This window comes from Dromaius novaehollandiae, chromosome 3 (assembly GCF_036370855.1).
Source record: "Dromaius novaehollandiae isolate bDroNov1 chromosome 3, bDroNov1.hap1, whole genome shotgun sequence".
NCBI classification, from domain to species: domain Eukaryota; kingdom Metazoa; phylum Chordata; class Aves; order Casuariiformes; family Dromaiidae; genus Dromaius; species Dromaius novaehollandiae.
In genome coordinates this window covers 51,419,319-51,447,016 of record NC_088100.1, presented here as the reverse complement: position 1 = coordinate 51,447,016, position 27,698 = coordinate 51,419,319, and the positions used below count along the sequence as shown (strand labels likewise).

Sequence of the window (27,698 nt, the reverse complement as noted above, 5' to 3'; positions counted from 1 at the left end):
TTTTGTATTTCCAAGTACAAGAATGTATAAATACAGATATGTTCTTACCTTCATGTCTGTGCCTCCTGTTATTTAAACTGGTAATTTTAAATGTGCTCTTTGAAGCATAACACCAAACCAAGTTACTTAAATTAAATTTCTAATTCTGCTTTAGTCTCTGGCTCAAGAAAAGGAGGCAAATGCCGTCATTTTCTGTTTGTTTGCCTGTCCTCCCCTTTTCATTCCAATAGTTTTTAAACTGCTGTCTATTTTGAGCCAAATTTAACAGAGGGACAGATACTTGAAATACTGTTCAAGTCCTGCACATTTTATGAAAATGTCTTTGTAAATGTTACGAGCAATGGAAAGTTGACAGTGTTAGTTTACATGTAAATAGATACAGGAAACCAGAGAGGAAATGCATCTTGCAGCTATCCCAATTAGAGGAACAGCTTATGCTGAAGCTCGGAGTCAACCATAAGACACAAACCTTGAGGGGACTAGCTGTTATAAGTTCCAGTGTTCACAGAAATATTAGGGTTTTTTTCTGCAATATTATCCCCATCCTGGCAAGAATATTTCTCAAGTTCAGTCATAGTCAGTAAAAGTAAATGCTGACTAAAGTTAATTTTAATATTTTAGTTTAGTTTACAAATATGTATGTAAATAGGAAGTATTTAAATTCTCATGCAATTATTACAAAATGTAATTTTATCTGGAAAGTAAGTTTTTCTGCATAATGTTTTGTCAAAATGTTTAAACTATGGCTTAAAGAATTTATGTAATATTAGAAATTATTAAAATTTTAAAAGGTTAAAAACTTTCTTGCAGGTAAACCCTACTTGCTACATGAATTGGCTAAAAGAATGGCGTTTCTTTTATAGGTCAAAGGATGCAGTCTTATTTATCTTTTATCAGACTGTGATAATGGAAAGGCAAATAATGGGACACTTCATGTTAATAAATATTGGCATGCATGGTTGCTTTGACTGCATGTAAAAGAATATTCATTCTTGTTAATTCACATAAATTAGAGCTAATAGACAAAACTGCCTATTGCAACTTCTAAATGTGTTCCTGCAAAGAATCTCATTTAACTTCAGAATAACTATTCACAGGACCAAGGATTTGTGAGTTTTGCCCCCAGTCCTCCACCGTCAAAGGACATGCAAACTAGAAACTTCATCATGAAAAAAAAATTGTAAAATTGCAATATATTTGTGTGCAAGATGAAGTAGGTGATAATAAATAACGAATAGGCAGAATATATCTGAAAGGGTTCAGCACAATGTTTAGGCATTTGTAGATATGCTCATGTAACACAAATGCATCCAAAATACTTATTTCACTTTTGGATACCACAGTACCAGAATAATGCTGGTAAATTATATTGTATTTGAGTAAGAGTAATAAAGATTATGGGAATTAGTGAAACTTTACTCCTAAATAGGAACAAAGATCTGTAACTTGATAGAATTGCTAGTTAATAAAGGGTATGTTATCAGTAAATACCTAAGGTTGCAGACAGCCAAATAAGAATCAATATCTGTAATCTGAAAATACAGGAGAACAGAACTGAGAGCGAGAGCAAGAGAACTGGCATGTTTTTCTTCGCATGAGATGTACTGGACTGTAGAAGATTGTACTGGAATTTTCCCCCCCGAAATTACCGCAGCCCCCCGCTACCTAGAATGATGAAAGTTGCATGGCTGAAATACTAGAAAAGGTATCGTCCCCAGCAGCCCTGCGCTCGCTGGGAAATAGGCCGCGTGGTTTCACCGTGTCTGCTCTCCGCGCGGTCCTTGAGTCCTCTGGTGGTGGTTTGGCAAATGTGTTATGGACTTCAGTAGGGAGTTTTGATGTAATAATGAGTGAAAGATCAAATGATCAGTTTCTAGCCTTAAGCAATACAAATCGTCAGTGTTTCTGAGCTACTGAATATTTAATAATATTGCTTTTCAAAAGTAAACAACTTCCTTGTGAATGTTAGTACCTTTTTTCCAGTGGCATGTCTGTTCAAACGTGGTAAGTGGCATCAAGGGCAGTAGACAGGGCAGAATGTTGTTCACGCACATCCCCAATTTTTGCGACAAGCCCCCTTCTGGGGAATTTTCTTGTTATTATTGCATATCTATACATCTTACTTGATACTTGGCATATTTTGACTTCTCCTTTAAAACTAAAAAAAAAAAAAATCAGAACCAGTAGTCTTCAGACATTGTTTTGATAGCATAGCATAAAATGTGTTTTGGACGGTGTAAATAATTTCCTTTGCTAAATATGCAACTTATCACTTGCTCTTGCAGTACTAACATCACCTCTCCAGATGTCTAGTAATATTTTGAGGTGCAGAAAGCTTCTGATAGTCATTGCTGACGTATGTTACTAATAAGTGGATACTAGTTAATATACTGTGAATCACTTGTGAATTAATACACAGGAGCTGCGTAACTGCCTCCTGTGTTGTATCAGGTTTCTTAGTCGGAGTCCTCTGTACGTTGGTCTTAGTACTACTGTAGATTCCTGACATTATTTATTATTTCATTAGCATCCAATTTCCTTCTTGGATTCAACAGTAAAGCCAGCATAATGAAAAGCACAGGCTGTCGTATTTCCCCTTCCTTTTCTTTCCTCACCCCTGCGCAGCCACTCATTCCTCATTTTTTTGGCATGTCCTAATTTAATATTTACCAGAAGTGGCCTGGTACCAGAGGAATAATTATTTCTTAATCATTCTGCCTTCAGGGAGTTCTCCTCATGCTTCTGCGGAGAAAGGGAAGGCTTTGGCCGCCGGGGGTGAGCGCTTCTGTGTTGCCTTTGTAGAGATAGCGGGGCTGCGCAGGCAGGGCGCGGCGGGGTGAACTCTAATGCCTTAGCGCGAGGGCCGGCCTGCGCCCGGCGGCCCCGTGGCCGGAGGTGCGTGCGCGCGCGGCCCGTCGTCGCCGAGGGCGGCCCCGCTCCGCTCCGCTCCGCTCCGCTCTGCGGCGCTGCACTGCGCTGCGCTGCGCTGCGCTCCGCTCGCGGTGAGTGCCGAGTTGGAAGAGTTGGCGCTCCGCTCGCGGTGAGTGCCGAGTTGGAAGAGTTGGCGCCCCGCTGCTGAGCAGCGTAGAGAAGTTTAATGCCGTAGCCAGCCTGGAGAGTGCGCATCTTCGCGGTACCGACCAGGTTTTGTTACAGCTCTTAGCAGCCGTGAAGTTCAGGTACCTTTTCTTTAAATATTTATTATTTGCTGCCACCAAATGCTATCTGTGCAAAAGCAGGTTGTGGTATCGGTGCAATATAAGCATGCTGGCATTCATTTTAAATTCATTTGGTAGATTTTACAAAATTAGGTTATAAAATTGACATGTGCATTTAGTAGGTGTTAGCTTGAACTAGTGTAAGGTAACTGCTAAATATGTAGGACTAGACGTATTCAGGAAAAAATGTAGAATTTTTTCGAATATAAGGTCTTATAGGCTAAAACCACAGAAGCTATACTTTGAACTCTCGTATTAGGGTTTTGGTTTTAAATTAGCACTGGATTAGTTATCTGTCTCTGTCAAGACTATAAAGAGCTTTTGTTGTCATCCATCATAGGGCTTTTGTGTTACATACCGTGTGTAGAAGCTGTTAACAGGAAGAATAGATTAATGGTGAGAGAAAAAATGTCATCAGATAAAATGTAGGTCTTGAAAAGCAATTTCAGATCACATAGTATGTTATACGTTAGTACAGTTTTAGCCTTTGCGGAATGGAGGAAAACTTGTTATCAAAAATTAATTAAAGCATTCTTGGCTATACCTACGTTAGAACCAGGGATACCTCCAAAATTGTTTTTAATCAAATGACCTGACAGGAGCTCACTAGGAGCAAAATAACAAGTACGGGATATTCTGAAGAATGTTTAGTAATGCTGACAGGAAATTTTGCAGCTCTTTTTCAAATCTTACATGTAGTATTTTGAAAGATACCTGTTTCAAGGTAGCAGTGTGTGTGTATGTATATGTAGTGCAAATACATTTAATTGTGCATATATTTATTTTAAGTTAATCAACTACAAAAGGCTTAATAGAAATAAAAGTGCAAGGAGTCATACCTTTTTTTTTCCTTAATACCCTAACAATAAAATGCTGTATGCTTCCACGTGACTTAAATGTTTCTATATTCATGTGTGTATGGACACATATGATGAATGTCATTGCTCTTTCTTTTTGTAGTAAGATATCGTTAGATCTTCTCCCACAGGATTGGTTTTATAAATCTTTACTGTAGTTTAATACTGTAGTTTCAGTATCGTAAGAAAAAGAATTGGTGATCAGTATTTTCTGCCTTTAAGATCTGTATTTGGATATGAAGATTCTAATTCTATTATTCTGTGTGGTTTCTGATTGTTTACTGACTTGTAAAACTTAAAATATCCCAGGTTGGGAAGGAATTCCATCATCATGGATGTACCAAAAGTTTTATTTTAAAGATATCCAGAAGTAGCATTATAAGAAAAAGTAAATATGAATAATAAAACTAAAGAATTCTGGATGTTACAGTAGAATGAATAAGTATTTTAATGTGCTTAAGTTTTTTTAAAATTAGAAATTTTATTCATCATGTGTTCAGAGTTTTTCTTTTTAAGTATTTTGGAAATAAGTTGTTTTACTAAAAGTTTTGCTTTTTTTAACTTCAGTTAAAAACGTCATTTAAATATTTAATGTGAAGTAAATTTGTAAGCATAACTGTTTCTTGCTATAGCTGTCCTAATGCACTGTCATGTCTAATTTCTCTTATTGAATTTTGTCAATAAGCCACATATGCAACTGGCTTAGTGCCTTATAGCCCTCAGGACTACTACTGTTGAGGGTACATGGTGCCGCACTTGTTTCTTGCAAGAGCAGTTCCTTAGAATGGTTTTCGTATCAAGATGAGTGGAAGTATTTGTACCGTTCTTAGAAAGAAAGACACCAAATAAACGTGCTCTTTAATGACTGCTACTTTTTGGTTTTACTGTAGATTTGTTAAATTCAGTATAAACAATTTATATTAAAAAGGCAAATTTACAGTAATAAGAGGGAAGCTTTTGGTATTGAAAAAAATGAATGAAGCAACAGGGTTAAAATTAACAAATTGACAAGTCAGTGGGTACTCCTTTACATTACAGAAAATCAGAGGTGAAAACAAAGGAAAACTTTAGTTACGCTTTTATGTGAAACTTTGCCAAGTTTAGCTTTGTAGAAAGAAATTAAGAAAACCGCAGTGTGGAGACAGTTGTGGTGTGGAATTGTTCGAATTTGAATTAAACTTAAATAAGATGAATTGTGCTTAACAAAAGGGAAGAGGTTTGCAAAATCAGCATGCTGTTCATTTCACCTGATTGTATTTTGCAGATATACTGGGGAGAAAAAACCAGAAATTGAGCTGAATGTTCTCTCTTTGTATTTAGGATATATTAGGTTTTTGCTCTTTACATGGGACCAGAGTGACAAATCTTTCATTAGGGGCTTGAGGGGAGGGGAGGACTATGTGAAAGGGATGGTAAGTGCCTGGGCTTTGAGGAAGCCCAAACCCATGTGACTGCCTGCAGTGGGACTCCAGCTGTAAAGCTCTTACAGAGCAATGGTGGGAGAGATATGAAAGCTGTGAGTGCTGAACAGATTGACTTAGAAATTGTTTGTTGTGTGCAGTCGTGTATTTTGTTACTTATAGCTCCTTGGCTTGACCTAGATTGCTGTATTCCAGTTGTAAATATGCTGTTGCTTCATCTAAAACTTGAGGTAGCCTCTGTAGTTATGAATTAGTATGTCTGCTTTCTCTTTTGAAATCTTACAGATGTTTCTCTTAATGAAGCTGTACTTTCCATATTTAGCAGTACTGTGGATTAACAGTCTTCCAAATCTCTGTCCCCCTGTTAAATTTGGCTCAGATTGGACAACAGTTTAAAAATTACTGGGATGAAATGGGGAGGACAGATAGGTGTATCTTGCCGTGTTACCTATACTGGGATTTCTGCTATTGCTGCCGTTGCTGGAGTTATCTCAGTGACTGTAACTATTTAAGATTTTTGGAAAAGTTAATTTATCATAGCTCCATTTTTTTCTCACTCATAACTTTCTAAAACCACCTTCTTTTTATAAAAGTATTTCATGATGTTCATAAGCAATACTGAGTTGAAAATTTTCCGTTTTCCGGTGTAAAAAGTATTGCCCTTTTTTTTGTTTGTATATCTGAATAAAGCCAAAACTTAGAAATTTTGGTGAGGAAGTTAATTTAGCTGTGGTTTGTGCCTATAATCAAAGTCATAAAGCTGAAAAGTTTTTTCCTTTTTTTTTTTTTTTTTTTTTTTTGAAGATGAGTATGCTTCTGTGTGTATGCAGGTGTACATGCATGCACAAGGCAGAGATTGTAAGCTTACAATATTTATCAGGGAGAAAATTGGCCGGGTAGTAGTAGCTGAAGCCACTTTTAAGCACTCTCTAAGATTGTGCCTTAAAGATTTAGTAGAGCTCAAGTCCCACTCTTTGTTGTGACAGCATTGTCCGTTTTCTGCTTATCTGACGTGACAGATGTGCTGAGATGGTTACAAATTGCTTTATATGAAGAAAACAGTAAATGTCACAGACATGCTAATTAAAAGATAATACAAAATCAGTCTTTGTATTAAATACAGAATAAAAATTACAAATGCATTTTTAAATACATTGTATAATTTTATGAGTTAGCCAGAATTTTTTTATCTGAATATTATTATCTTGCAAATCAAATACTTATACAACATTACCAAGATGCAGACACTTCAGCAGCCCATTGCCTTATTAATCCATCCCTGCATAATCTTGTCATCAGTTCAGTGACAGAACCTTAAAAGAGCAACTCAGTGTGAGACAATTTTAAAGGTATTACTTCAGTTGCAGTAGCATTCATACACAGGTCTACAAATAGAGTAAGAAGTATTTTCTTAATGACTCTGTGGCTTAACAGAAAAGATCAGCTTCCTTTATGTGTCCTTATATATTCATTGCTCTTTATGCTGACCAAAATATATAAAACTTTTTGAATAGACAATCTAGTATAGAAGGTACTAAGATGTGTACAATTGGTTTCATATTTACTCGTTCTTAAACTGTAGTGATGCCAGCATCACTTTCTAGCAGTATATTTGCATTTATTTTCTTTGGCCCTGGTTTTAATGACAATAAATGTCATCCTTTCCTGGTCGTCTGCAATGAAAGCTTTTTGAGAGCAAGCTGTAGGAAACTGAGTTTTGAGGTTAAGGGAAGTGTTCCACAGAGAAGATCTTCCATTCTGTGACATGGCTCATAATAGCATTGCAAAACCGTAATTTTAACAAATTTCTATTCCAAGATGTTTCCTGTAAGAGACATCAATTACCTTTAAAGTTTTAAAACCATTATGTTGACTCAGCAGTAGGTGGAAGTGGCCTACTTTATTGAAGAGCACCATACTGTCACTGTCGGTTGCTCTCAAGCTTTTATTTGGGCCTTGATCTTGCAGTGAGCTACAGGGGAACGAGCTGCATGAAGTCCTTTGCATATTTGCCTTTTCGGAATAGGGGTGCGTATTATAAGATCCTCATCTTTCTTTGCTTTTTCTAAGACTAGTGTAACAAGATGTGTGGTAGTATTATTAAAAGAAACTTTGACGGACAAGAGAACGAGCTTCATTTGTCAGTTGCTAAAATTTTCATGCTTCACCAGACCCATTAATGCATTTGCAGTTCGTTTTGGTGTTCATTGAATCTTTTTTGGTAGTCATTGTTGGGCTATTTAGTACTAATACACTTAAAAAATGTGTAGGGAAATGAGCAGATAAATATATTTGAACTAAACTTTTAATGATGTATTACATTTGAATTGTACAAATATGAAATGTTTGTTGTCATTTTTTACTAGTATGTTGGACGATGTTCTGTTAAGAGACCAAATTCTGCTTATTCAAGCAAAATTATCTCTCGCTTTCAGATTTGAAGAATAGTAACTGTAGAACAAAGTATATGACATAACCAAGGCGATAGGAATTTGATCAAAATTAGAAGCTGTATAAATTGACATTTATGGAATATGTTTTCACTTAATGAATCTCCTGTGGTAGTTGGGGGTTGTATCAGTATGTATCAGTATTAGATATATCTGTGCTTATACATAGAAGAGTATTTTCCTAGTTACTTAATTTTGGAAATTGTAGTGATGAAATTATCTGAATTTTGTATCATATTAAATAAGAGATTTTCACGTAAGAGGATTTTTATTAGCTACTTTCATTCTTTCCCAAAGTCTGCATAGTTTAAATGCAGGTAGTACATGATTATGTAGGCAAGCATAAAAACTATTGTGTATTCTATTTGTGTTTCTAAGAGGGGGGGAAAAAAGGTGTTAAATTGACTGTTATATTTCAAAGTGATCTGTTTGGCTAGCAGCTGGAACATGATCAATTAAATGAGGGATGTGAAAGGCATTACTGTTGTGCATTATTAAAGAGAAATGGCAAGAAATACGGTAATCTTAAGGCATAAAGATACATTATAGAAATAGTTGGGATTTAATTTAACTTCATTAAAGCAAGGGCATTCAGTGCTGCATTATTGATACACTGCATGAAATTTCTTTCATCAAGAAAATAATACAAGTTTAGTAATGAGTAAATGTAACTCCCTTAGAAGTAAATTTTCATAAAACAGGATCTTGTAATCTTGAAACTTCATTAGTCTTCTGAAAGTAAAACTGAAATATAGTTAACTACCAGTTAAGGTTTTTTGGACAGAGCAGCTGAATAATTTCTTTTGTTTTTCCCCACTTGGATGTTGTGCTGTCGTTCCTACTTGTATTACTGTGCTTGCTAGAAAATCTGAGTCATTACTGTGACAATTGACATTTTAAACTTTTCACAGGCTTGTAGTAATTTAACATTTCTCCACATATCTTGCACCTCTGAGATACTTCTCCAGGACAGTGTTGAAGGGAAAATGATAGCTATTTCCTGTGCTGGTGCTCCCCACGGTGTTCTCTTAGCAGCAGCAGCACAGTCAAATTGTCATAATCCGTGTCATTTTAACAGTGCTGCTCCGGGGCTGTGGCATATGTATGGGAGCAGATACACAAGAAATGGGTTTCTCTGCTGCTGCCAGGAGAGTCTGAAAAACATGAGCTAGAGATAGAAGAGTGTCGCTCATAAGGCCCGTTCACGGCTGAAGAGGGCTGTGCTTTTGCTGGTAGCACAGCACACTAAACACCTTTTTCCCCTTTGAAAAGAAGTGCAGTGAAATCTCATTAAGGCTGTTCTTCTAAAAACATATTCACTACCTTTCATTAGTGCTGTTATTTTGCAGTTTTTAAAAATAAAGGGAATTAGACAGGGCTACTGGAACATTTTATCTGTTTTTTTTTTCTTTTTTAATTGTGTGTCAGAATATGATAGATTAATGAAAACATGAAATTCTCACTATGTACACGTATTCTATACTCGCAGCATGTGCGGCGGGGTCGTATTGTACTAGCTATTGTACAAGTGTTGTAGTAGCAGAGGGGATTGTAAAGAAGATTAGAGTTGGCTTCTCAAGTGGATTCAGAGTGCTTCAAAAGAAGCATAGGCATTGAAGGAGAGAGGTTTTCAGCAGTGGCTCTGCAAAAAGAGGTCTGCGCCTCTTTGTAAAGACGTGTTTCACTTCATGATCACTACAGAGCACTTCCATTTCACTCGAGTGTGGACTGCTGCCACTTCTTCAACCCTCAGAGATTTGCATGAGAGAGCAGGGAGGAGAAAATACTTGTGGTTTGGGGACTGCCTTCCCTTCCCCTGAGGTGTGAGCTGGGGAGCAGTGGGCTTGGGGGAGCGAGAGCACAGAGACTTAGAAGACAGGATGAGAAGTGTGAGTCCCTGAGGAGATGCAGGTAACCTTTCTCCCAGCCCAGCGGTACTCTTCTGCGCTGACAAGCTGCAGCTTCCCTTCTGCTTCGTTTGGGTTACAGAGAGTTTTCAGGGCTTAATTGGGGCCTACGTGGTCATGGGATTTTATGATCCGGGAATGAATTTTTCCCTTGCTACCAGATTGGCTTGGGCAATGTATGATTTGGTGGGGGTTTTGTTTCTTTGCTTGTAAAGCTGATAGACTAGATTTAACGTTCCTTTTTGACAACTGTAAAGCTGCTTAATAAATATAGTGATTTCTTAATTTACCAGCTTTCTTGATAAGTAAGAATTAGGTTAGGAAAGATATTTTCTACAGGGCAGAGGTGGTGTCTGCTGTCCTGCACCTATTAAGTGAGTGAAGGATCCCAGTGCTGCTAAACTGGTTTGGGGAGGAATTGGGAAGATCTTCACAGGGTTGCAACAGATTGCAATGACCCTGTGGTCTGCAGTGGACAAATTATTGGCAGATAGTTCTCAAATTATTTACCTTATAAGGTTACAACGTAGTTGCACTTCACTGAGACCAGCAGCTTCAGAGGAGTGGCAGGGCAGGATCTCAGGATTTGCCTCTGTTCTGCTTCTCTTGAGTAGCAGAAGGTGTAGCTACCCTGCTGAGTCACATGAAAGTCAGTCTGGTGTCAGATGTTGTTTCTGACAGCGATGCTTAGGGAAGGAGTTTCAAAAGGCGTGTGGACTAATTGTTCCCCAGTATATTTTCTCAGAAAATAGCACACAGCAGCTTTGGAACTTCCTCAGTTGAAAGTCGATCCTGGAGTATCGTGTTCAATTGATGAATTTGACCTTTTCGAATGTCTGTTTTTTAATTATTTGTTGTTGTTGTTGTTGTTGTACACAATACCTTGTGGCAATGAGTTCTACAATGTAATAAAAAATTGTGTGAAATGTATTTCCCTTTGTTTGTTTTAAGCATATTGAATGGTTATTTCCTTAGTTCCCTCCTTGTTCTTGTATCTGTGAAAAACAATGAATTTATTCTCTGTTAAGTCTTTCCATAGTTTTCGTGATGCAGTATTTATTTACCTAGTATTCATGTTTTTGGGACAAAAATGTCAAAGAGTATCTTTTTTGCAAAGTCTAGAGAACTCAATGCAAAAAAATCTTCCATTGTTTAAATGGACTTTTATTCAGGTTCAGAATTGTGCATTTTGGGGTCCACAGAGTTCTGGTTTAGTCTATGCTTGCACAGCATCTTTTTATGCCTGTTTGCCTCTATTGGAGAGAATGTTTGGCCAATATTGCATTTTGTTCAGCTATTTTGTTAAATGTTCCATCCTAGAGAAAACCAGACAGGTAAAGAGCATTACACACTTAAGTGCTGTTACTTAAAATCTATCTAGCAATTGGCTGAAATTACTTGAACATTTTTTTTCATTGCTATTACATATACTTTTGTAAAGAATCTGTCACATCAGCATCTGAAGCTTTACAGTCTACGCATTCGGTAAATTGGACAAGTTTTTTCATGAATGGTGTAAAATCAAGGAGAGGGAGCAATATTATCACTTAGTAACATCTTGATTGAATAACACAAAAACAAAAGAAAAATTGCGCCTGCTATCAATTATTTCCATGCACGTTGTTTACAGGGTTTTTTTTCCACTTTTATAGCCCGTATCTGTATTTATATAGAGGTAGATAAAAATAATGGGTGTTTCTTTTTTATGTAGATTTTTACTTTTTCTTTGGAAAAGTTTCATTTCATACTACTTTTGACTTTTTAAAAGACTTACCTTCTTTACTGTTTATACAACAAGGTCATTAATGTAGTAATCAAGAAGGTGCTTAATGCTGGAATTAATATTTAATTGCTTCTGTAGAACATTGCTCAGGTATCATTTGTTGTGTTACTTTTACAGTGATGGAATCGTTCCTTTATTTTCTGTTGGGGAGCCATGATAATGAACCTCTAGTTAAGGGTTCTCCAAGTGTTGAGGGGGGCTGAGGAGGAGGGCTCACGTGCTCCTCATGCTGCAGAAATTGTGCTGGTAGGGCCTGCTTGGCCTCCCTAGCTTCGTGCCGCCTCTGTGTATTGTACCAGCAGGTATAAAGTCTCATTTTAACTATAAACACTGTTTCATTGCCTGCATCTGAGACAGTGTCCATATTTGCACTTTGTATTTTGTTTGGCTTGCATGCAGCTGTTCGCTTTGTAGTATTTAGGTATTAGAAAGATTTAGATATTTGGGGTTCCTAGAGAATAATAAAAAATATCTGTTAATTTACCTCTGCCAATACATGCTTTTTAAACTTCTTACTATTAATAGTGAGAAACTAAACTACAAATTACAATTTTATTGCTTTCTGAGGAAAATAAGGGCAGTAAAGTTGGGCTTATAATGCACTGAATGAAGCCTAATCAGATCTTGGAAGCACAGATGAATTTCTGCGGCAGACTAGATCCTGCCAGGGTCACCCTGGCTTCAGTGAAAGAATACATTCCCTCAGGAAAAATGGCAAGGAAAAGGCTAAGCAATCTGCTAGAGAAAAAATACTCCTTTACAATCTTCTCAGATCTTTTAATTCCTTATTCCATTCTAGGTCAGCTCCTACCATGTCTACCATATGTCACTCTTATCCAGGAAATCTCTTCGTTTTGACCAGGTGGAGATACTGGTGACTAAATGTGCACTGTGGAGAAGATGTATTTTGTGGTGCAGCATGAAGTCCTAGCTGCATCCTGGTAACAGTTCAGGGTAAAGCCTATGAATAGAGGACAGACAGTTCTGTGCTAGACTCCCAGGTGGGCAACTCCAACTGCAGGGCACATTGTGTAAAAACTTACCTGCCTTGCTGTTTTGACATGGCCAGTGTGATCTCTTCCACAATGGGTAATGAAACCGTTATACCAATACCAAATATATGCATTCTGTGGATATAAAATACATGTTTTGCATTGGTCATTCAGAGTTTTACATGGCAGGTGACAGAAAAATTATAAAATTGTAGGAAATTCATTTTTCGTTAAAAAAAGTTTTAGTAAATAGATCTTAATAAGCAGCATTAATAAGACAAAAAGGATACTGCAGATATACTGGCTTATTGGAAAGCTCCTTTCAAACGGTGCAACGGGTGCAAAAAACTCTAAGCCTTTCATTCACAGCCTGATATGCTGATCAGAAGGGGGTGCAGGGGAAGGTCTTCTGAATCATGGAGCAGTTTGCACTACAAGTTTATTGAGGATACTCTTGTATTTGGAAGATGCATCTTTAGTTCAGCTAAATTTCTTGCCAGTAGTAGGGTAGGTGAAAGGGAGAGATCTTCTCTCTTCTTACCTTGGTTATATGTGATTTGGAAGTGACACTTAGGTTAGAAGGATGACTTCTGCTAGTAACATGAAATTACTTAATGAATGGATCATACCTGCCTTTGGGGTTGAATAGGAAACTAGTTTGACCTCATAATAAATAGAAATTGTTGCTGGACTTTGCTTGATCTGAATAAGGAAGTGGTGCATCAAGCAGGAAATTATTCTCTGATATTTTTGTATTGCAAAGGAGATTTTTCTGTCTTTCTTTTTTTTCTGGGAGGGAGAGAAAGAATCATGAATGGTAAAAAATTATTTGGCGCTGCACTGATATCCGAGTCAGGTAAAGGTTTACAAGATAGAGAATGAAATAGTCTTTCACTGGGCAGATAAGAAAAGATTGATGTACTCACATTTAGAGCAAATGAATCCCTTCAGTATTACAGAGGTATATATATCTTAGGATTAGTCAATTTAACTTAGACATAATCTGAATTTGAAGTATAATTAAACTTATTACAGTATTTTGTCTCCTTTCCTTACAGGTGTGCTGGTCCTCTGATACATTTCAGAATGCCGCTGGTAAAAAGAAACATCGACCCCAGGCATCTGTGCCACACAGCTCTGCCCCGAGGTATCAAGAATGAACTGGAATGCGTCACCAATATTTCCTTGGCAAATATAATTAGACAACTGAGTAGCCTAAGTAAGTATATTGTCCTAATAGCTGTATTTAGGGCTAATATATTTTGCATTCACAGTTTTGGTAGATGCAACAGGAACACCTTTTCAAATTATCAATAGAGAATTGTGCCTCAGCTTTGAATCCAATCCTTTTGTAGCTAGTGAAAGTAAGCTTTCTATGAAAGTAAGCTTAGTTTTCAAAGGGGATTTTTGCAGTAGCACATCTCAAAGCTGTTCAGCCATATAATTCTGCTACCAGTGAAGCATAACAGAAAAAGATGTCTGGTATTTAATGAAGTCAGTAATTGCTAAACTAGAGCTATTCCTCAGTAAGGAATATGACATAATGAGGAATATACCACTAGTTGCTTAATTACCTTAATTTGCATGCTTGGTGATGTTGTGGTCATTAAGAATAAAAAGTAGTTGTCTTTAAAACCGTGAAAGCAGAAATGTAATTGTTACATAGGATTTCGAACAGCTGAAGTTTTTACTTCTTCTGTCAGCTATTTTTCCCTCAGTGCATTCTCAAAGGAGTGAATACTTCTCAAGTTCTGGAATCCTGGAGGAGATTTTCTGAAAAGGCTGGTTTCTGTTTTTTTCCACAAGTTGCAGCAACCATCAGTATACCACAGTGCTGTGTTTTGGCAGCTTTTCAAAGCAGTTAGGGTACTGTTAGGTTGAAGACTGTATTTGAGGACATGGAATTATGCAATTGAGACAGGAATGCTTACAGAACAAATATATGAACATTAGTAGTATAAGTTTGGTAAGAACAAGGAAAATAGTTTAACCATTTAAAGCTCTCTTCAGTGAATGGTGCAATTGGAGATCACCACTTGTGGTCTTGATCCATTCTGCTAAAGGCCTTTCTTGGACTAGCCCTCATGTACTAACCTCCCTTTCGAAGTCACTTGTATTAACATTCTCTTCTTTTATTTTGCCTTGTTTTAAAAATTCTTACTTGATTGTATATTCCATTTTGGGGGGATTTCCTTTCATAGGTGGCAAATCAAATTTACATTAATCCTGTTACCACCTGTGTTAGTCAAGGATGATGACACCATATTTATGTATAAGCACTTGATATTTTCACTGGGGAGTTTCATTTGACTTTAAAAAACACAACCAACCACTTGGCTTTTCAATTTTAAAAAACAACAGTTCCCAACTCGGTATCACTCAGTGCTTACGTTTTGAGATTTGGCTGCATTTGCTATGTTTTCTTGAAATACAGACCTTCTGGCTGACATTCCTTACATGACTGTTCAGGAAGAGATCAGGATGAAGCAATACCAGAACAGAAAGAACTTGATTAAGAGACAAAAGCTTAATCTTGAAGAACGTGTGCTGCATGGTCCCAGATTTGTTATGTGGCTTGCCTAATGCACAGGACTATTTTCAAGGGAATAGAACCATAATTATACTACCTTTCTGTTAAGGAAATGTGGTTCTACATTAAGTGTGCATACGTCATGCTGAGCCCCATAGTAGCTGGTTTTACTTGAGAGGAGTTCCTGGCACGAACCTGTGGCTCAACAATGGTCAAAAAGGTACACAAAGTTGGAAATGACAAAAAAGGCAAAAGAGGGAAAAGATGCTGGTTTAAAAGATACTCTGCACCAGCAAGCCACGAATAGGTCATTCTGAATTTTTAAAAGTAAGTTAAGCACTAATGAACAGGAGCTTATTACTTGAGTCTTTTGTTCTCCTCTGCAAATGCCATCATGGTGTTTGTTTTTCTATGGACAGTGTTTTTACCAAGTGAATTACTGATGACAACTGTTGCTTTTCAGAGTTTCATGCAATCAACTAATTTAATTTTTCACTTTGTAAGTTTTTGTTTTATACTATGTATTTTTTAATGAAAACTGCATTTTTTTCTTTACAATTAAATAGAAAGTGTTTTGCAAACTAATCCATATTTCTCAGCAACCTTATGGATTGCTGTATAAAAACAGAGATCCCAATATAAAGGTATATGAATACCTTTGAAAAGTATTTTGATCCTGATTCCTTTTGCTTTTCTGCCTATTTGTGCTAGTAGCAATACAAATGCAAAAAGGTTTGGGAGTTCTAGCATGGGAATGTTGTCCTACATGCTTAAATCCAAATAGCCGGTCTTCACATTGTGTTTCACTGTTACCAGTGTACAATGAGGCTTGCTGACAAGCAGATAAATTTCAGTAGTCTTCTCTGAGTCATAGCCAGCAGGCATAGTTTTACAGCCGTCCCCTGGCAACCAGCTTCTCTGCAGTCCTTCCCTTCTCTTTTTCTGTAGATAATGTGTATGTCTGAGAATCAACCTTTAAGTGGTAGGGAAAGCTAGGTTTAATTCTGAGGGGGGTAACTGAATGTTCTGGTAGGGCTTCATTTCCTTTAAACTAAAGCTGCTTTTGCTTTTGACAGCAGAGTTATGCAAATTGAAATGAATAGTCTTTGACTTGATTAGCACTTAGTCCTTTCTGCCTCTAAGGTTTTTCACTTACCTGCCCTCAAATGGAGGATTAATCTTCTGCCATTATGGCTTTCAAGACCAAGCATTCTTAACCTTTCTTCTGATATGATATGGGCAAATAGCACAATGATGGAATTAGAGCTTTCAGTACTGCAAATGATGCTGAAATACATTATTTAGAAAAGGTAAGTTAGAGTTTTGTCATGTATGCAGTTAGTTCTCCATTCTTGTAGATACTCAGAACTTGTCTGGATCAGCCCCTTAGCAACCTGATCTAATTGGGCCTGTTTTGAGGAGGGGTTGAACTGCATGACTTCTGGAGGTCCTTTCAAACTGAACGGAACTATGTTTCTATGGTCTTAGCTGCTATGTGTAGATAGAACATGCCTGCAGAAATGTTATATATAACATGGCAAGAATCCCATTTTCTTGTGCTTTAACATAAAAGGAAAAGAGCTTTACATCTGTATGTCAGCAGTGGTTGCTATGTGTCTCTGTACAAATTCTCAATCCTTTCATAATTTATTTGATGGGTTGCTTTTTAATTGTTCATTTTGAAAAAATTTTTTGACCTTTAAAAGAAGTAGAGATGAAAGGACAGAAATACCTATAATATCTCCTTTGATTGATAGTCCTTGCCTTTCTCCCTGGAGCATGAAAACACATTACTCAGTCTTGATGCAACATACAAAATTGCCAGGAAGTAATTTTTTTCCTGTCTATTCCCAGCCTTCTCTGACTTCATAAATGGTCCTGTCTTCTGACAGCTTTTCTTAGCACCGTGGCGAAAGTAACTCTGGACAACAACAATAGATGTTCTAGTTTCCTAGCCATTCTTCTCTATATTTCTTGCTTTCTGATTGTATCTGCATTAGAGAAGTGCATATCTAGTTTTTCAACAATATTGCAGCTGCATTAGTACTCCAGTACTGCCTGAGCTAGTGTATGTTCCTGTGTATCAAGGCACAGCGTTCCAGCATACATGAAACACAACTGACAGCACTATGCAGCTGTGCCATTGTTAGAAGGTGGATAAGTAGTTCCCTTGTGTGGATGCAGCCTCCTCCGTTTTGTTCACAACTATCAACCAGTCTTGCTTTTCCTTTTATTCAGCTGTTCCTTGTACACAGTCTTGATACTGTATAGGAAACCCAACTGATTGGGCTCCTTCTTATTCCCCGTCTCTGACATTTCCATCTGAACATTTTGCCTTTTGAGTGCTTTCCTGGAAGTATGTTCCTATTACGAATATTTATATTGCAAGCATTCAGGCCAGAACTTTTTTCTTAATAGCAAGATGTCATTTTCCTTTATTATTCTACATCTCTGTAAAGAAAAAGTATGCTGCGTATCTCTCAGTTGGCTAAGCCAGAGTGCCTTTTATGTTAGTAAAAACAAACTTCAACTTAACAGTAACCTTTCTCCTCTTCCTTTGTACTATTTTCCAGTTTTACCATATTCTCCTAGTTAATTCTTTTCTTCGCCTCTAATTTGTAAGTTTGCAGGAGGAAAACACTTAGTTTTGAGCATATTATTTTCCTTCCCCCTTTTTTTTTTTTCCTCCCAGGCTCTTCTATTTTTTTCCACTTTTCTTCCTTATTTTTTGCTTACCATGCCATCAACTAGAAGTGTTTTAAACACTGTTCTTCTTGTGTGAGACATTTTCTCACCTCAGAAAAAACTTCAGTTTACCAAAGCTTTAAGTGTTACGTTCCAAAAATGGGAAATGTCTCTCCAGAAATACTTACCAGCAAGGTAAGGACTGCAACTCATTTTGAGAACCAACGCATTTCATCTCGAAGATCAACCTCTCTCTCTGTCCTGTCTGTATACCATCTTCTGCACTTGGTGAAGCCCCCATGTGTTACATGATTAGAGGCTGGTCTCTGCTTAGATTTGCATCTAGCTATTTTGTCGGTATTTTGGAAGCAGCAGAATCCCTACAGCAGGTTCCTGCCCTAGGAATTTTGCTTCCCACTGCTCTCTGTGAATTTTCTTCAGTATTCACCACTTTTTCTGCTCCATTATTATCACGGTTGCCATGGAACACTAGAGAAAGTGTTCTTATAGACATGGAATAAGGGAACTGATGGACTTGGAAAACCAAAGGCTTATCCTATATTTCAGACACCCCACACTCTTCAAAGATGTCTATTTGATATATATATATATATATTTTTTTCCTCCCCTTGTCTCCGCAGTGGGGGCCATGACCTCTCAGTAGTAGTGGCAATATGATACTAATTTCCATCCTGAGTGATAATGGGGCAATGAGTAAATAGGGCAATGAGTAAATGCTCTCAAACCTAGAGTCAGTAACTTCTCATTAAAACTGCCTGTGTGTTAGAAATCAGAGCAGTAAAAAGTCCTACATGCCATTAATTCCTTGCCTACACAGAGCGCTGAAATCAGTGATAGCAACAAAAAAGGAGGAGCAAGACTTCCCTGTGAAATGATTTTTAGGACAGGTGCATTAAACGTCAGATTCAGCTATCAGCGGTCTCTTTCCCAGATTTTTGAACACTTTGATGGTTGACCTCAGCTGGTTTACTTGATGGTGTCACAGGTAGGAGGTGTGAAATGGTATTTCAGACCTCCCTGATTTGAGATTTTCAAGGACTGGTCTTATCTTCTCGGATATCAGCAGGAAGCATCAGACCTGCTCCAGATCTGGCCCTTACCTCTTACCAGTGTTTATCTGATACTTTTGATACTCTGATCAGGTTATCTGATAAATGCCTTTATTTCAATTTTTCTTTTAAGGGTTCTTTTCAAAGTAAGCTAAGAAGGACTTTGTTGAGACAGCAGTCTCTAACCTAGCTGGCCATTTTGGCATCAGAGTCTTCTTAGGATATGGGAAGGGACTTAGAACATTTTCCCTAGTCCTGGTCACACAACATTGAGGCAAGTTCTATCATTCTGTCATATCATTTTATCATTCAGCGGGAATGCCAAATGGCGTACTCTCACCAATAAAGAGAATGCTAGTTCCCATTTCTTCATGTTCTCATCAATAGTCAAAGGACTCAACCAGGCTCCACTTTCCTGGCTAAAGGAACTAGAATGCCTCTTCAGTGCTCTCTGTGCGGTTGGGATCCTCAGTTCTAGTCATCGCGGACTACTCTTGCATTTTCATAATGATGGGTTCTTAGTTAGCATTGCTGAGCTGTATTTATTACATGGTTTTCTAGAGTTTGCTCACCCACAGCTGCTCAACTTCTCAAGGATCTTATTCTGAGTTAGGAGGTAGCTGAATGTCTGAGCTTTTAGTCTGTCTCCTAGCCGCTGAGCTATGAGATTCGAATGATCCTGATGAGAAATAACCTTCTGAACCAATTGATTATGGTTACACTTTCCTGTGAAGGCATCCTTCCTCTTACCTGTCATCTCTGCAGCAGGAGTTCAGGAGTTGGAGACAGCCTGGATCTTATCAAAGATTCTTCATATGTGTGTGTGTGTTTGTGGGTTTTTTTTTTCTTTTTTGTTACAGTTTTGCTTAGCATTTGCTAAAGGCTGTCTTGCACCATAGTCAAGGAATTAACATAACCCTTCCCTTGCTCCTTTATGGTTAGGATGGCTCCACAGACTTTCACTGCCATAGACTCTGACCTTCTACAGTGCAAGGATCAGACCCTTCCCCTGGTACTTTAGTCTGCAATTTTCTTCTTCGGAGAGAATATTTGTTAGAGCAGTCCTAAAATCATTTTCCTTCTTGAGAAGGCTCATGAAATAAAACATTCTCTAATAACCTAAATACTTGCCAGTATAGCAGGGAGTTTACTTAGACTCAACCACCAGGTAAATGTACTTACAGATAAGCACTGAAAGAAAGATCACAGTAACTGCATTTTTTTTGAGTTGTATTATTTGCAATTACATGCACTACTTACTCTACTGTGCTTGTATTTTCAGAGTCTTTCTCAGAGCTGAGGATAATCAAATGTTGTACAGTTTTCTAGCACCCTTGCATAGCCATAGGAAGGAGAGTGGAACCCCATGTGTACTGATGAAGCTAAATAAATGCATGTGCATTTGTATGCAGAGAGATACATTACTGATCTGAGTCCACAAACAAGCTTTGTGTGAATGTACATAGAGATAACACATTTTTGAAGAACTGTTGATTTTTGTGTGTGTGTGTGTGTGTGTGTTTGTGTTTTAACTAACATTTGGAGTCAAAAAACCTCAAAGACGTAAAATCGTTTCCTGTATTTAGATGAAAACTATCTATCAAATTGTAAATGTTCCACATGGCTAATTTGATCCTATTGTGTATTCAGATAAGCGTAGACATACTGTTAATAACCTATTACTGCTGATGCGCGTGCTTCTTTGTCTTATTCAGGTTACCAACCTATGTTGTATTTCCAGAAAAATGAGTGCAGATATCTAGGTGTTTGTTCTTTTAGTTAACAGTGACATAGTCTTATACTGTAATTCTTGTTATTATATACTCTTGGTCTATCAGTGATGTTTTGTGGAAAATTCAAGCAAAATATTTTCTAATATTTGCCAGATTCTGGAATTATCGTATTCCTAGCCTTTGGTCTTATCTCCACAGTTAATGATGGCATTTAGTCACCTGTCTACATTGATTGCATGGTCAGGTTTCCATATTTTATCACTTAATCAGCTATTTACTAATAAGTGCAAGGACAGAATTCAGGTTTTTTAAACTGGTCTTGTACAGATTAAAACAGCTGTTTGCCCGGGAGCCCATCAGTGGGCTTGGGAGTACTGCTGTCTCTACAGGCACCTCCTGGGTGCTCTGTTGAAGACTTGCCACTCTGGCACCAAGGCAAGCTGCTCTCCTTGGAGTGGGGAACCACTCTCCTTGGAGTGGCAGGGACACGGTTGCTGTGGGGACGCCCCCATCACGGTGGCCTGGTGGGCATGATGCCACCCCCTGTCACAGTGCCCTGGCAGTCACTGTGGGGATGCCACATCCCTGCGTCCTTGCAGGGAAAATGCCACCTCACCATCCTGGTGTTCTTGCATCCAGCCCTCTTGGCCCCGTTTATGAGCCTGGCTGAGAGGTGGTATTTTGGGGGAAGGATGAATTTTGCTCTTCTGAGCTCTGTGCTCCCCTGTGCCTGGCGGAGGAGGCTGTTGTCCTTGGCCAGACCTGACTGATGGGGAAAGATGGCAGCTCCTTCGTGGCCGGAGAGGCGAGGTGTTTTGTAGCTGCCCTGACTGCAGGAGGAGGTGGAGGGGGGCGCACGTCATCCATACAGGCCCATTTCACAGTTTGTCTTTCTGGGAGGATACAAGCTGAAAAACAGTGGTCTGTTCCAATCACATCACACTTTCTCCTCCAGCCACTTATTAGAGTTTTGGTTTCTGTGCTGCATGAACCACCTTTTTATTTCAGCAAAAAAAAATGACAACTTCTCCCTAAATGAAAACGTAGGGGGAGGATGCAGGGAAAGGCAACTCTCTGTGGAAGAATTTGAATTAAAATATTTCACTTCAGCAAGGCCAACATGCTTTGGTAGGTCCCAGGACTTCATTTTGAAGACAGAGAGTTGCTCCCGGCTGCCAGGAGCACGGCACTGGTGGGAAGTGCAGCAGATGGCCCCTGATGTGCAGATATTACCACAGAGCTGCAGTGGTCACCGTGGGATGCTGTTGGCCCAGAGCACTTCAGCCCTTGGGGATTTGTGGCCCCCTTGCAGAGGTGTGAATTTCAACCCTCTGACCACAGGTTTGCTTCTCTCAGTCATCCTTTGTGGACCTGCTTAGGAAGAGGTGCTTGGTTCCATGGGGCTGGAGGGGTGCAGACCCCATGAACGAGGTGTTGCAGTGACCCTTTGGCATCGCAGGGAGAGTGGAGCAGCGAGGATCTTCACCCTGGCTGCTGGCTGGGCAGTGCGGAGGTGGATAGGTGCCCCGTCCCCAGGCACTGCTACTCACAGCTTATGGCTGGGCAAATCCAGGGTCCCCTTGGGCTTGGTGACAGCTCGCCTGACCCCAGGCAGACTGGAGAATCACCCAGTGCTATACACCCTGCATGAAAACAACAGCCTTCACCCCATAAATCTCCTGGTGTTGTTAACAACCCCTCTGTGATGAGGCATATTCTGGTAACTACAACCTTATGGCTCGCAGCTACTACAAATAGTAGGTGTCCTAATAAATCACTGATGCTCTGTTAACTGGTCTTGCCTTTCCTACCAGAGCCTCTTTCCTGGCCTCCTGCTCCTCAGTGAGGCCTCTGTCCCCCTGCGATTTGCCGTCACCTCTGGTCACTGGTCTGTAGTGACCCACGGGTCCCGCCGTGGCTGTGAACAAGCTCAGGTAAAAGGTCGAAGGGAAACCGGAGCGCCCTTGCATTGGGGCACAGCTCTCTGTGCCTGCTGCAGGCCTGGTGGGGCTGCTGGAACCAGCCGGAGCTGGCTGCAGCTGGCCTGGGCGGTTCTGGCTGCCCCCCCTGACCACCTGTGCGCTCCTGGGGCTGTCATCCTTGCTGCCCCCTCTGCTCCTCATGGGCCATGAGCCGCTCGGCCGGGTCCTGCCAGGGGCTCAGGGCCCTCAGGAGCCCCACGAGCAAGACGTTGGGTTCCTGCAGGAGATGTGGAAGGGGAGAGAGGGGCTGTGCAGGGAGCGCTGCTTCCTGCTGCTCCCAGGAGAGAGGTCTCGTAGCTGCCCTGACTGCAGGAGGAGGCAAGGGAGGGCGACACGGGCCCACACAGCCCCCTTTCCCTGGTCGTCTTTCCGGGAGGATACAAGCTGGAAAACAGTCGTCTGTTCCAGCCACACCACGCTTTTCCCTGCCACCCCATATTAGGATTTGGAGACCCACTAGCTGTCCCTACTTCTCCTCTTCCCCTTTTCCAATTTCACATTAAACATTCATTTTTCAGAATAAAAATCTGGCCCAGGTAATTTGTTTGTTTTGAATGTCCATCTGCACTAGTAAGTACATATAAATTTTAATGTGTCGTATTGTATTTTGTAGGTTTTCAAGTACCTTTTCTTTCTTTTCTTCCTTTTATTGTCTATATTATGCGAAAAAAAGTGCTTAATAATCTGATGACAGACTGCTACTTACTAAATAAGGCCCATACACCAATCTTCAGGGATTCAAGTGAAACTCTTGTATGCCTTCCTTTCTGCTCAAACATTCAATAAAAGAAAATTAATGAAGTTGAGATGTGAAGCTGGATCAACAGGCAATGGATATATTAAGTTTTATATCAGAATTAATGGAGGAGGGAAATATTTATTAATAGAATTAGAATAACTGTCTTGTTTTGCTTTATCAAGGGACCCTGGTTATACATTGTTACTGGTTTCTGTAGTAATTAGTAATCCTGAAAGAGTCTCTCCAAGTATGCGTGCTATATTGCGTAGGAAAAACTGTTCAGTAGTGAGTAATGTAATTTTGCATAGTACAGCATATTGAGAAGGGACTGTGAAGTAGGACATGAAGTGTTTTTTCTGGCTGTTTCTGTTCTATGCTTTAATTTTTTTGCAAAATTTACTGGAGAAAATACTGTTTAGTAGCGTAAAGGGGATTGAAATAATAAAAATCAAGGAATAGCATATTATTGCATATAGATGGGTAACAGACTGAATTCCTAGCTTATTCTTTCTAATTTTTTATCAGTTTCTGTCTTTTTCAAAAATTGAATTACCAAACTAAGTATATTTTTAATTTGTAATAATATTTTGAGGTTTTTATATTTCAATATATTAACACATTAACTATTTCAGCATTTAATTTAATAATATAGTATTGCTATATTGCCTGTAATGGCATGTGTAATATATTAATATTTTTGTATTTCAGTGCCATTATTATGTATGTTGGATTGGATTTTGCTTGTCTCTCTGTGCCAAGCGCCAGCAGTTTGACAGAGTAGTTGAGCTGAATTTCTGAAGTTTAATAATTTTGACAACATTAAACAATTGTCTCGATTTTGATTGTCCCGCTTGATATTGCATGTATGAGACTTACTGGAGATCCTCTTGAATTTCCCAAAATGATGCTGGTTTATGGTATTAGCACTTTAGGTGCTCAATTTATATATTCACCTAGTTATTTAAAATTTAGACTGTGGTTCCTAGAGGCTGCTGATGCCGTAACAGTCTGAGTGAGACGACACTGTTTCATCTTCGGCTGCAGTTAAAGGGTTTGGAACTCTTTTCTTTAAAAATGCAAAAAGATAGTAAAGAAAAGGCTGCTTCTACACAAGTCCTGCTTCAGGACTCGCATCCCACTTCTTGTCTGAGAGGCTTTGAGTAAATCTGGTGGTAACTGGTCTGGTGCTGTGAAATGGTTCATTTACATGTCCTTTCCTTAAGGTTTGCTAATGGACACAGCATAGAGAGTGCAGTAATTAAGGTCAATTTAAGGACTTGAGGTGGGGGAGGGCTGCTAATTTCTGCTCTGATCCCGCAGTGTATTAGTGTGGTTCTAGGAATTTGTACAACACAATATATGATTTACAAGAGATCTATCTGCCATGCTTACTGAAATACAGATTGAATTAAATGCTTAACTAGTTGAAATAAGGTTCAAACCCTTATGTAATGATTGTAGTTGACTTCCCCAGTCCCAGGAACAAGACAAAAATAAACTTTCTTTTCCCTTAGAAGACTGATATCCCTTCATAATACTGTATTGGATAGTTAGAAATTATTCAGTTGTGCACAGAAGCCAATGCTGGACAACATTTTCAAACGTGTAAGAAATTATGGAGGAAAAAACAGGAGATAAAACAGAAATTAAGAGGAAAAACTGGTAAAAGATGAGAAATGTAAAGCTGATGAGCAGCCTTTCGGATTTTGTAAGGCATTGTGTACTTACTGCCATGGTGATGAATAGGAGTGGATGATACATGTTTTGGTGGTTTTAATTTAAAAAAATGAGGAAGGCAGTGAGCAGTATTATTTTTATTCTGTTTTTAGCTAGTAGCAGTACATTATCACGGGTCTGCTTTTAATGTCAGGAAAAGAATTGTTCAAAAAAGGCTATCGGGGGGGGAAAAAGTTCCTGGGGGAAGGAAGGGCTGCATGTCACTTTCAAGCGTTTTATTTGGCTGTCACAAAAAGGGCACTGACTGACGCCAGAGGGAGCTGCATTCCTATATCCCTTTCTTACTGCAGGGTTATTGTGAAAACAGCCTTTTGAGACAAGAAAAAAAGCTGTGAGAAGAGTAATAATGGGAATAATATGTTCCTTAATTAAAAATAAATAATAAACGTATCCTCATGTGTAAGTGAAAAACCTATTCTATTAATAAAAATAAATGCCGGTATGATGGTTGGGGAGGTAGAGCTCATAATATTGGAGAGAATATGAAGATTTTTGGGGGAAGATGGCAAATTCACTGTGTAGTTCTGGTCAATTAAGCATGTTTTGCAAATACACTAAAATAAACTCTTCACAGATGTTGAAATTATTTATTTGTAGAAGTCTATATTGTCATTTAATTGAACAGGCAAATAAGATCACTGATCTTTCTAATCTGATTTTATGTATCCAGCTGTGACCAAGATCCTAAGGCGTTACTGTAATTGTCATAGTCGTCTGTCATTCTCTTCATAGTACTGCAGGAAACGCCAGTACGGTTTTTGAAAAAGCAAATGGTGTATATTTCCTCCAGTATTAACAATATATTTGCAATACTCATTTTATATAATAGAATTAATTTTGGTCCTTTAGTGTTCTAACATATTACTTATAAATTAAATGGAATGAAATCAGCTGTGTTTACTAAATACTGAGACTCAACATGGAGTTCAATTTAGGATGTTGTTTATTATAAGATTTTTCTTTAGCTGAGTTTTTGTGCCACTTTGTGGTGTTCAGTGTTATCGTATCTTTTGTACTCCATTCAATATTGAAGTTATTTATATAGAATACACACAGATAGGACAACACAAATACTGGATTATAAATGTTGTATGCATATATATATATGCGCACACACAGTACTGTTTGGAACAGAAGTTGTATATTTCACTAAAACCAAACATTTTGCATTGCTTGAAAAAAGCATTTAGTTTAAATAGACTTCAAGCTAAAAAGTAGGCTGCCAACGGGCATGTAGGTACAGACATTATGGTTGGCATACCACTTCGAAAGTGCCAGATTGTTTTAAATGTATTTCTCATTTGATGATTAGTGTTTATAAGCCTCGGCAAATTATTCTGCACAATATGTTTGTGGCTGTATGCAGCATAATAAAAAGATTTTGAGACTAATTATTTGCAGTTGGAGCTTATTAGTGAGGTAGGTGAATGGTAAGCCTGATGAAATGGTGTAGATAAAACAAAGTATAGCCTTAAAGTACATCTTATGTAGAGGAAGTTGTTGGATTTTAGTCTTCTAATTTACTTTTTATTCTATACATAAAGTTTTACACTTGGTCTTAAGTTTAATTTGTATGCCTCTGAATATTGTATGAGTTGTCTAATTAATTTGAATAATTAGAATATATTGAAATATATTATCTGAAAAATTAAATTTATATATAGTAAATGTAAAGTAAAATGTAGGTACTCTTGCTCTTAGTGGATTATATTTTTAAGTAATTTATCTTGCTTCAGATACAGGTTAAAGAAAATAAACTTTTAATAGTTTCGAGACATTATTAGAAAGTCTTATGTTCAATGAGTTTCCAGCTAAATAGACTTTACAAATTCTCCATCTCTATTTTACTGTGACCTAGTACTTGGAGATGCCTAATTCTAAGAAGGGCTGTACCTCTGATCTGTTTCTCACGGTGGCTGAAAGCCCCAGGAGGTGTAGGAGCTAGACCAGCATGTATGATACTCTCCTCCTAGTAATCTCCCAGCCTCCAACTGTTTCCAGCTTGGGAAGCTCTTTGACCAGCTGTGACTTCTGTGTGTTTACTAATGCTCAGTGTATTTCTTTTCCATGATTTAGTCTCATCAGGAAAGTTTAATCTCGATGTTTTCAGGTCATTTGTGATTATCTTGAATAGCATAGGCCCCAGTGCAAAGACTTATGAAACCTCACCTTTCTCTACCGTGAAGACTGGCACTTTCCTTCTATCCTCCATTTCGTGTATTTGGATCGTCTTGAATTTTTATCCATACTATGTCTTTTCTTTTTCTGTGCCCTGGCTGTTTAGTTTTCATAAAAAGCGTTGGTTAGGGACTTCAAAATCTCTCTTGGAAATTTAACTAGATCCATGTGTTTATAAATCCTTCAAAGAATTCCTTTTACAAAGGCGATGTTCGCTCTTCTCAAGTAGGTCATCCAGGTGTCTGTTAATTCAGTTCTTTATAATGAGAAATGTCTTAATAGTGGTGTTTATACTAATCTGTCTGGTATGGATGTCAGGCATGCAGGCCTATAGCTCTCCAGATACTCCATGAAAAATACTTGGTTTTTTTTGCTTAGCACTTTCCAGTCTGCAGGTATTAAGGGGGTTTACAGAT

The 27,698-nt window shown here is 38.4% G+C and overlaps 1 protein-coding gene across 6 annotated transcripts in view; it reads left to right on the top strand.

Annotated features, from left to right (window-relative positions):
- WASF1 (WASP family member 1) overlaps nucleotides 1-27,698 on the top strand; it is a 98,814-nt gene that overhangs the window by 53,459 nt on the left and 17,657 nt on the right. For 5 of the 6 annotated variants that reach the window (XM_026119979.2, XM_026119978.2, XM_064508873.1 and 2 more), the window contains exon 2: nucleotides 13,687-13,847. In XM_026119979.2, the coding sequence (XP_025975764.1) occupies nucleotides 13,715-13,847 (133 nt within the window). In that variant the 5' untranslated portion in view covers nucleotides 13,687-13,714. Of the gene's footprint in view, nucleotides 1-3,160; nucleotides 3,180-13,686; nucleotides 13,848-27,698 lie in introns of those variants that run through there. The other variant, XM_064508874.1, reaches the window with a different exon arrangement.